At 39.7% G+C, this 11,395-nt stretch overlaps 1 protein-coding gene across 2 annotated transcripts; it reads right to left on the bottom strand.

The window, feature by feature from the left end:
- Positions 1 to 1,391: 1,391 nt before the first annotated feature.
- Positions 1,392 to 10,020, bottom strand: LOC147901451 (BTB/POZ domain-containing protein At1g63850-like). Of its 2 annotated transcripts, XM_087374701.1 has the most exons (3): positions 9,857 to 10,019; positions 8,715 to 9,652; positions 1,392 to 2,130 (listed from the first exon to the last, which is right to left on the bottom strand). In XM_087374701.1, exons 1-3 carry the CDS (start codon positions 9,864 to 9,866, stop codon positions 1,870 to 1,872), a joined length of 1,209 nt encoding a protein of 402 aa, XP_087230827.1. In that variant the 5' UTR covers positions 9,867 to 10,019; the 3' UTR covers positions 1,392 to 1,869. The 2 variants fall into 2 exon arrangements, with proteins under 2 accessions (XP_087230827.1, XP_087230826.1); XM_087374700.1 differs by having other exon boundaries at positions 8,715 to 10,020.
- Positions 10,021 to 11,395: the final 1,375 nt, after the last annotated feature.

Genomic DNA, 11,395 nt, shown 5'->3' with positions numbered 1-11,395 from the left:
GCATTCAACCTATCCGCACCCCTCGCCCACTTGTCCCTACTTGAACTCCCACTGACTAACCTACATGTCAAGCCACCTCTCCTAACCGAGGTTAGCTCAAGTTAGTTTAGGTTAGATTGACTTAATTTAAGTTAGTTTAGGATGGGTTAGCTTGGGCTAAGTTCGATTAGGCTAAGTTAGAGTAGGTCAATTTAGAATAAACTACATTGTTAGGTTAACTCAAGTTAGGTCTTGATAAATTATTAGTTTAGTTTAGTTTCTTAAGCTAAGTGCCAACTACACTTAGGTCAATGTGAATTGATGCAAATCAATGTGAATTTACAAGCTGTAGATTCAATCGTTTCTATGGCATGGGACCTTTATCTACAATAATAAAAAATTATTGGCTTGGTAGTATGGTCATAAAAATTGTAGACTCAAGTTACGGATGGAGAACAAAAGCAATACAATCTCAAAAATGTTCAATGAATGAGCAAGCATTTTGCGCCTTTGTCAAAAATTGGGATAGTGATAAATCATCAAACAATATGTTAAGAAACTTTTGCCGAATTTCCATATCCAATAATTTTACACAACTAGAATGTATCCAATCGTACAAATTCAGATTTTTGTTAAATAAAACACACTAAAATTTAGCTGTTGGGGCTTATGTACCAGCATAAGATATTTCGATAAAGTTTAACATTTTGATCACCACTTGGATGAGCGTTCAAAGAATTTACACGTCCACTAAGGTGATAGAAAAATATACCTTTGTAAGACTAATCATACAAATTCAGATTCAAAATTCAAAACATCAAAACAAAGGCAATTGCCAAGGTAATTCAGCAAACTGAGTATTCAATCATGGGAATGAAAATAATTCAAGATCTTTATGGAATATTTAGTAAATTTGATATCAAAGAAGACTATAAAATTTTGTATGCCCAATGAATTTTAATAACAAAAGAGAAAATTATAGTGGGGTCACCATGTCATAGGAACAAGTATGGCCATAGTCAAGGTCATTATGCACAAATCAAAACAGATAACAAAATACATAGTGCATCACCATCGAATGCTTAGAAGAAGAAACATTGAGCAAATTCAAGAAACAAAATTGGAAGGAAAATTGCAAGATTAATGTACAAGACGTAAGAAATGACAATGTATGCCAAGATCCATTGTATGTGGAGACCATTAGAAGAATTAAAAAATGTAACAACACCCTGAATCCAATTCAAGGTATCGTATCAATATGCATATGAGTAAGAACTGGTGCACAAATGATGTTTTGTATCTTCCCAGACACGTTTGTTTTCGCTAGTGATTAGACAAATGATGGGAAACAATTACAATGCAGAATTTCATAGCAGTAACATATTTGTTAAAACATAAGTCAAATGGTTTTACATTCACTCTCTCTCTCTCAAGAAGAGATCCAAGTAATGCTAAATGATCACTATAAGCGGGATACTGATTACATTAAAAATATTGACACCTGACAAGGGACTGAAATTTACCTACATGCATGTCAAATCTGACTCCAACTCTCCCAGACTGTATACCGCATATTGAAGACATTTCAAAGTGAACACATCAAAATTCACATTTTCCATAAGCCTGTACGCTGCTGTAATGCATCACTAAAGGAAGCACGATTCATCATACATAATTTATGATTTCAAGTGAAATGAGACAAATCTCTCAGGATTGCTTTGTATGTGCACAACTTGCACACTAGACATTGGGTTCACATGAAATAAGGTGCTGTGTGGGAGACTATCCCTCCACCTGGAGCATGACCAAAAGAACAAACACAGTACAAAACGATGTTGATTGTTACCATCCCTTACCATCTCATGATCAGTGTCAAGCCTTCAAGCCCATCTATTCAATACCATCACCTGCCCTCCGAAACCAGGTATTGAAAGCTGACACAAGATGAGGGCAATCCTCAACACTGCGAGTGGCAAAACTTAAACACTGTGGCAATAATGCTTGCGCATCTCCAAAGGGTAGAGTTGAGATGATACGTAAAAATAAATCTTCAAGCTCCCGGTTTAGAAACTTCGGGGACGCAGCAGGTGATGGATTATCCCGAGACACAAGTAGCACTGGCAACCAATCCTTCACCAGCTTCAATCGAACCTGCAGCTTATCTTCAGGCCTTAGAAAAATTACATCAAGTGCATGCAACCAAAACACACACACGCATATATATACATCCCTAAAAATCATCCTTGCCCTTACATACTTTGGCCTTGAAATGGCATGCTCTATACATAAACACTGAAGATCTATAAGAATCTATTGGACAGCAAAAATATCAAAACACAGCAAACAACTTCAGAGAAAGCTGCTCTTCATTTACAAAAATTATTGTAGTTTAACTGACATGTGAAGAGAGGACCTCAGTATACATGAACACGTGTGTAGGTACAAACATAAAAATGCCTTCCCAGGGAGATGAACATGTGTATGCATGCATGTGCTCATACCTGCAAATGTGCATGTGCACACAATTCAAAATGGACACTCTCTTTGGCTAAATGCCCCACACTCGTAGTAAAGAAGTGCCGTCTTGTAATTTCTCTCATAGCACGACACTTTTTCATCCCACAACCAGATCTCCATTTGTGTACTATTCCAATCCAGCCTGACAGGCCTCCCAGCTGAATCTAAAGGCATTAGCCTTTCGCATTCACTTCAGCAGGATCAGAGCACCATTTACGTCTAATGCTGCTTACAGTTCTTCAGTAAGAAATGTGAACCAGGCATCAACAGATCCACAGTTAAGTTGGCAAACATAAGGCTCTCATTGTCTGTATAGGCGTTCTGAATGAGCATTCAGGATTTTTTATATACAGATTAGACTGCCTTATCTTGCACATTAGGCACAATTATTATATGCATCTGATGTAATCACATATGAGCAGGCATGGCCAAAGTCTGATACCAATGGGACTCTTGTGACTGAGATATCAGAACCAGACATTAGCCCCAGAATGAGCTTTCCTTTTGTATAAAGGAGTCTAAACCTTAAAATCTCTTGAAAATCATTGAAGCTAAACTAATTTAATCAAGATACATAATTTAACTTTATTAAACTAGCCATACAATTAAACAAAGACCAACTCTAGCAGGTCGCTACTTTCGAGGCTTTTAGAATAATAGTTTCTCCGCTTTCTCAGAGGACTATGTGATGACTCAAGTTCAATGAAGAAAATCCAAGCAACAATTATGTATAGACGAATTGGAGGCAAGCACTCTTAAGTTGGAAATAGAAAGCACACAGTTGAGGCCAAGGATGCCACCAATGTGGCTAAGGGTACGAACATAAATGAGGTAGCCATGGATCTGCTAAATCGAGTGGCTCAAGATCTCAGGGGTGGGTTGGGTAGAGGAGGCCCTAGCAATCTGCACTTGTTTCTAAGATGATACAACGTGTGGTGTGGAATATGCATGGGCAACCACCCTACAAATGAGTGCCCTCACCTACAGGCAAGGCCAATGCTTTAATGTGCCCATTGTGCTAGATGGGGAAACCATGAGACTTCACAATGTAGATACCCCAAGTCAATGCCCCCGCCTATGTACCAGCAAAGGCTCCCGTTGTCTCTACCTACACCGCCAAATCAATATAATCCAAGTCAGGTAGCCATACAAGGAGCCCCCCCGACCAACCAAGGGCCACTATTGGCTCAAAACCTACCATTGCCACTGGTCCACGGTTCTAGGTCCACAACCCCCGCCATGACAGTCCCATGTAACAAACAAGTCAGATAAGTCATTACATCATGCAGCATGGCTTCTTTGATATGTTTTTTGAGTACCTGTTGTGGCTCACAAATATACCTTAATTTTGCTGCCATATATCTAGATGAATCTAAGAACATGCTCAAACTTTCCATCTAGACATAGAATAGTCAAAACATAGAATAGGCTGCCAGCTGCCATTAGTTTTTTCTATGAGCTTGATCATTGCCTATAATTATGAGAATAGAACGTTCCTTCTCATAATACAGAGTAGTTGTAATGACATGCAAGCTTGAACACATCAAGACTACTTAATTCTTAAAGGCATCAAAGAATTAATTTGTCCTGGATACCAAGTAGATAGGCTTGGTGAAGATATCCACAGGATTGTTGTTTTAAGGAAACAAGATCATTTGAGCTGTCCATCTTTCAGTCTCTCTGATAAAGTAGTACTTGATGTCAATGTGCTTGCTTGTACTATTCAAGGCCAAAGCAAAAACATATCAAGTAGAAAATATGGTTCGCCTCAATGCAGTCCTGCCACTTTGGAATCATATATCAAAAGAGCAAAGAAAATATGGGTGCAAATGCCTTGTTCAAAACGTGGGCTTGCACATGGTCTCATCGCCAATATCTACCAAGATGAAGGACATGATATTGAGGAGGTGGAAGCCACTTTTTCAGATTTCCAGGATCTGTGACGCCAGGATCAGCCTAGGTTAGCTTGTATTTGTGGACTGGCAACAGGATTTACTTGGTTCAAGACTCACACTAAAGAATGTTGACATTAGAAGTAATGCATATTCTTCAATAGCAGGGCATACTGCCGTCATAAGACCTGTGCTCGGGTTTAGCATAATTTCTATTGAAAATGGTTTTTTGGGGAGATGGCATGAAGTATGTCTTAGAATGTTTGCCATGCCAGTGAAAAAAAGTGGCTGGCCAACTTCCAGCTTGTTGTAGCCATTGCCCATTTCAAAAGGCAAGTGGACCAATGCTGACATGGATTTTAATACAACGTTGCCTTCTATAGATATGGGTAGGACAGCATTTACGTGGCGGTATATAGGCTTCTAAAGCATGTCCATTTCTAAGACAACAGGTTGCCTACTTGTTACCTTAGGAAAGCCTCGGTTACAGCGTTAGAGTACAGCATCTTTACTGGTGGATGTTCCGGCAAAAGTGGGTATGTAGGGGAGGACCATATTAGAATTAGCTCCACACATTGTACTCAAGTTTTTATGACATCTTCAGCCCTAACCTACTCATGCTCTCTCTCTCTCTCTCTCTCTCTCTCTCTCACACACACACACACACACACACACATTGTCTTCTAGTCACCATTTCTCACTTCCTTCACTCCCTACTACTATGCTATCCCTATTCTTCACTCTCAATTTTTGCCTAGTCCCCTTGTTTACAATAACTAACATTGGTAAGGCATTGGCACCTTCCATGATGCCACATTTCATGTCTACAAGCAGAAGATGCTAACCACTTTGCATGTGCCGAAGAAATGGCATCATTATTTGCATGGGAGCGCCTGCAAGTGCAAGACTAGCCATTATAAAGTTAAGCACACTGGTCCCATTTAGCCCCATGCTTGTACGTATGGAACATCAACCTGCCCCCCATAGGCATTATGGATCATCCCAAGGGTTGGGGACCTCAAGTATTACTCTAAAATTCAAGAATGTCTGAGACAACTTCTCTTCTATTGAGGACCATTGACAGCTATCACTTGTAGATTTTTAGGGCAAAGAATTGAAAAGGGATGGACGTAAGAATGAGGGGTAAATTTCCACTTTCACATATTAAGGTATCCATTGGTTGTATATATCCCCAAGTCTAGTCCCATGCTTATGAATGTAGGGACCATCAACTTGCCCCGTAGGCATGGATGATTTTTTCATGTTAGTTTCGTTAAGAAGTGAAACTTTCAAAATTGGCATTAAAAGTTCATGTGCCCTAATTAAAATGAAATTTGAAACATTTGCCAAGATTTGAAACTTCTATACAAAAATTTCAAAAGCTTCGCCAAGATTTACATATTCTACTTAGAAATTCAAAAGAAAATATATCAAATCATACAATGTTTGTCAATATTGTGAAACTAAAAAAATTAGCTTGTATAACGTTCACCAAGATTTGATATTAATATAAAAGTATAGCTTCGATAAAAACATCCATGCCCGTAGGCATTATGGATCATCCAAAGGGTTGACGACCTTAAGTATTGGTTGAAATCCACTTTCAAATTCGAGAATGTCTCAGACAGCTTCTCTTCTCTTGAGGTTGTCTAAAAACTTATACCTAGATGAATCCAGGAACATTCCCAAACTCATCCTCTAAAAACACAACATATTGCAGTTTCAATCTCATGATAGTCACTCATAAGGTTGAAAACCATAAACTCCATCACACATAGCAGGGACTAGCTACTATGACATCCCCACTGACGTCATCAATGCCCAACAATGGGTATAGACCATAGTATAAAAATATGCTCTCACACATACAAATCAACACACCCACACGTACTTGAGCATCCATTTGTACAAAGCCTTCGTATTGAGTTTCTGTCAGCACTCCAGAGGTGAAGGGCAGACTCAGCCATGACGAAGGCTAGTCACTTACAAACTTCTTTCTTTCCTTTGTTCTCTTGCTTTTGGTATAAAAATGTGTAAGATTGGATATATTCTAGTCTTATGGAGGAATATCTATTAGAACCTATTAGGAATACAAATTCAGAAATCCAGAAAAGCGCTGAAATAAAAAATGTTAGAAATAATTTTTAAAAATTCACATAAAGTAATAAAATAAAAATATATTTTTTAAATTAAAAAATGTTAGAAATATAATTTTAAAAATTAAATTAGGAAGTTAAAAATAAAAATAAAAATGACTTAATAAGCAAAGCTACGCTTATGTTCTCATCAGTACCCAAGCATAGGCTGCCATCTAGGATTCCAAAGGTTCCTCAAAGCTTCTATTTTTTTTTCAGAAAAAAGAACGAGGAAGGGTAAATCTAACTAGTTTGGGATGTAGTCTAGTACATTGTATATATATATCTAGATGAATCCAGAAACATGCCCAAACTCATCCTCTAAAAATACAACATATAATGCAGTTTCAATCTCATGACAGCAAGTCACAAGGTTGAAAACCATAAAATCCATCATACATAGCACGAATTCGCTACTATGACATCCCCACGGATATCATCAGCACCCAACAGTGGGTGTAGATGATAGTATGGACATATGCTTTCACATATACAGGTCCACACACCCACACAAATTTGAGCATCCATTTCTACAGAGATCTTCGTACTGAGTTTCTGTCAGCACTCTAGAGGTGAAGGGCAAACTCAGCCGAGACAATGGCTAGCACTAAAGGAGAAAAGCAGTCCACATTCTTTTCATTCAAACTACAACTGCTTGTGAAGACTATAGAATTTCATTTTAATCTCTCCCAAACGAGCATTTCTAAGCAAAAAATGCTTTAGCTGATAGGACAACACACCACTTATGATGGAACAAAGTAATCACAATATCAGCAAGCCGCAATATAGACAAAAACTTCACGAGGTGAAATTTACATTTCCGCTAATATAGCGGAAACATATACCTATATGAATCTGACAATGTGCCCCAATTTCCTCCGAAAACACAATACAGTGCAGTTTCAATCTCATGACAGTTACTAAAACCATAAACCATCACGCATTGTAGGGACTAGCTACTATGACATCCCCACCCACGCTATCAGAAGCTGTAGACCATAGCATGAACATATGCTCTCACATATACATACCGACACACCCACACATACTTGAGCATCCATTTATACAAAGATCTTCATATTGAGTTTCTGTCAGCACTTGAAGGAGAAGGGCAGAGTCAGCTGTAATAAATGCCAAAGGAGAAAGATAATCAAAAAGTAGTCCAGATTCTCTTCATTCAAGATACAACTAATTGTGAAGACCATAGAATTTCATGTTAATCTTCCCAAAACCAGCATTTCTAAGCAAAAACTGCTTAGAAAATCTAGCCGATACGGCAACCCACATTGGGGTATAGAGGGCATCTACATAGTTTCCCCTTTACGGCCAAACAGATTGAGAACTCTCAAAATAATTGCAGAACGCTCCTGGCATTCTACACCCCGCATATAATGTGAGCGCCCCCCCGCCCCCCCCCGTTTTTTGGTTGATTGGGTATTTCAAACACTTTCAACAATTCTCAGCTGTGGATACTTGGGAAACTTACCTTGATGTTTGAAGACAACCCATAAGCAAACAAGGGTTGGATATGACCTTGAGATACTAAAAGACAAATGTAAACGAATAATGTCTGTAATGTTTGCCTTGCCAAACAGCTTTAGTAGGAACATATGATCAAGACGAAGATATTTCTGACCAAAGAGGATGATCTCTCAAGAAAGGTGCACTGTATAGCTAATAATTTGTTATGCCAAAAAGCCTTCAAAGCAGCAGCACTTTGATGCTATGTCAAGGAATTGCTAAAGGGGTTTCAAAAATCAAAGTCAAGCTTTTTCTGAAAGGAAAATCTTCTCAATAAGCGGCTTTTCTGCATCTCTCACTAGTCACTATTATCTTGCACTTTGACTGTCCATGCATATTGATGGATCTCCAATGGAAACATATGAAGAATTCACTGCATAGAAACTCTCTCACTCGCCTCTGGGACGACTTAGATGAAGTCGAATTTGTCTCATAGACTAAGTCTGATATTTCATCAGTATTAACACAATTTTCAATCTCCTAGTTTTCTTCAACACTAGTGGTCCATGGTCCTTGTTCTTTCCCTTAATCTCACTCAAAGACAATAGAAGCGTTACCATCATGAGCCCCTCAGTATAGAAAAGTGGAAAGTGCAAAAATTTGTAACAACAATATCATCGATTTTGGACCAAGTCACTCGTGATGCAAATCCCGACACTATCTGAAGTACCTGACATGAAGCTATGACAGTGCCAGCAGCCACTGCATTAGCAAGACGGCACGTGCATTTGAGAAGAGCAGGCAAACTTGGGGCAACACTAGGCCAGGCATCATCATTGAACGCCCTTTGCAGATTTGCAGTAAACGCACCCTGTTCGCTCCATTCATTTACTGCGTTGTCTGCCACTCTTAGGTCAATCATTCGCTCCACCAGCCAGAGTAGATGCTTACCATTCACAGACGCAGTGTGTAAATTCATCCGTTGAAGAGCCTCTATTTCATCATGCCGCCCACGGACATTTGGGCTTGAATACTCCTCAAGAGAATCCTTCACAATCTTCAGACTACTTGCAAATGCTCTGTCTAAGACAAGTTTCACTGTAGCACGAGAAGCATGATCATTAAGTAATCGGGCAACAAAGGCCTTTACTGTGGCCCCATTTGGATGACTGTGAGTCACCGCAAACACAAGCCCACTAAGCATGTCCTCCATTGCGGTGTTATTGACAGGAACAACCCTTGCAAGCAACTGTGTAGACTCCCTGAGCTGAAGGGAAGAAACTAACTCCAAAACACGCCTTTCCTCCTCCTCTGTCCACGGAACAGCTTCAAGATACTGGATGCAAGCTAATATGCATTCATCATATAACAATTCAGCAGCTACTGGCAAGCACGACAAAGCAGTGGGAACATCCACGATAACCCCACGAAAGTCCTTGGAGTAAAACAGCGGTAACACCAAAAGGTAAGGATCCACTCCCCGCGAAGCTGGAACCGTCATGTTGATGCAAATCCGCCTGTCATGGATCAGTCCCTCGGAAGTTTGCCTACGCTCCTGCCAACGCTCAGACAATGCTGTAGCAAAGTACCTGCACTGCTCCAGAACACGTGCGTGAAGGTAAACTTTGGTGCTTGTCAACGTCGATTCAGGCTCCCGATCGCCAACCTCTTGCATGACAGCAGAGGAAACAGAATGCGGGTGTAAGAAGAGCACGACGTCTGCTGTTTTGAGATCGTTGAAGACAAGGGAGCATTTAGGTCGATGGCTAGACTTCCGTTCGCCTTCAATTTCCAGGTACTCTACGCGGCTAGAACCCCGTTCATTAAGCGAAGCGAGACGGTTGCTGCTGCCTACGCGTTGCCTCTTCTTACCAGATTGCATCGCAATTGTTGTAGAGCCAAATCTCCAGTGACAATCAACGATTCTCTCACCTTCACCTTGATGGAAGTTTGGAAATCAGTGACGAGGAGAGACAATTCGATGAGGAACACGATACGGTTTTGCCAACAAAACAAACTCAACGCGCTTTTCCCTTCTAGGAACACTTATTATTAGGTTATATTAGTGATGCAATTTTCTTCATCAACTTCTTCCTCTTCACAAGACGTCGAATTTACATGCATTTTAACAAGCCATTAATAGATTTACCAGGGTATGGAGGCCCCGGTCGTGGCTCACCGACTTTGGAGGCGATGCAGGTGAAGAGGGTGCGGGGTCGCGTGCTCTACACATATGTGAACACTCTATTAAGAACCTTAACTAGTGCTCCCTAACTCTTAGTGGGAATAGGCCCTAACCCAAGAGGGGCACCTTTTGAGTATGAACAACGTCACCACCACCAGTAAATCTAAGGTTCTAAAAAAATAAGGTGCTTTTAGACCCTGCTAAGCGCCTATTGGGGGGACCTATTGGCTAATGATACATGCAACACAAGTTTGTATTTCCCTAGAAAGTCACCTCCTTATTGGTCCAGTATAGCATCTTTTGACTCTCTCATATATGGCTTATTCCCTCCTATTTTGGATTCTCCAGGCTAGTGGCTTGCCCCTATTTTATCTCTAAAGTCTAGGTAAGGTCACACACTATCAATCGATACGAAATTGCATTAAATGATGTCACAATCGCCATTCCAATTCGCAAATTTCATCCACTACCTTTGCTTGCCTTGTGTGTGAAGTCTATGTGAGGGATCCTTTTTACTTTGAAAGAGGAAGAGAGAAAGGTTACTAACCTCTTTCAAGGGTAAGAATCAAAGAAGTAACCTGCATTTCACAAGTTTCTAATTCTCAAATGGTAAATGAGGGTCTCCTGAGTGTTAAGGAAACTAGTTGCTATGATAATTTATTGAGTTGAGTTGAAAGGAGAGCATTATCTAGGGACACAGTGCTCCCTAAAGAGAACAAAGATATGTGTAGTACTCTCCTAAGACAAGAAGTTTCCCTCTAGAGAGTGCTATGGTAGGGAGATATAGCTACTTGAGAATTGGTGTGGTAATCTAGGACCATTGAGACAGACAGGTCCACCTCCAAAGGAGAGAAGTGGCATAGGATTGCAAAACATCTAAAAAGACGTGACTATTTAGGCTTCTAACTAGATTAGTACCGTACCATTGTCGAGGACAATGAAAAAGTTCATGTTGTTAAGCTTCCTTTTCCATATCCTAAATTATAGTTGTTTGAGTTGTGTATCTTGTCTTAGAGGATGCTTTTTTTAAAGAGCCTAAAAAGGATAATCTACACCATAGGTGGATACAAAGGAGTAGCTAAACGACAATATTTGGATTTGTTTCTAACTTTGAATAACTTTGTGTGGCTCACACTTATACTAGAAAACTCATGAGTTTTGCCTTTAATTGTAAATTCAATGCATTTACCTTCTTCTTCCTTTCCATGATTACAATGATTAAATGG

The sequence above is a fragment of the Dipteris shenzhenensis genome, chromosome 5 (genome assembly GCF_047967505.1).
Source record: "Dipteris shenzhenensis isolate YYH24624 ecotype China chromosome 5, Dip_SZ_1.0, whole genome shotgun sequence".
Taxonomy (NCBI): Eukaryota; Viridiplantae; Streptophyta; class Polypodiopsida; order Gleicheniales; family Dipteridaceae; genus Dipteris; species Dipteris shenzhenensis.
This window is presented reverse-complemented; position numbering and strand designations above follow the sequence as displayed.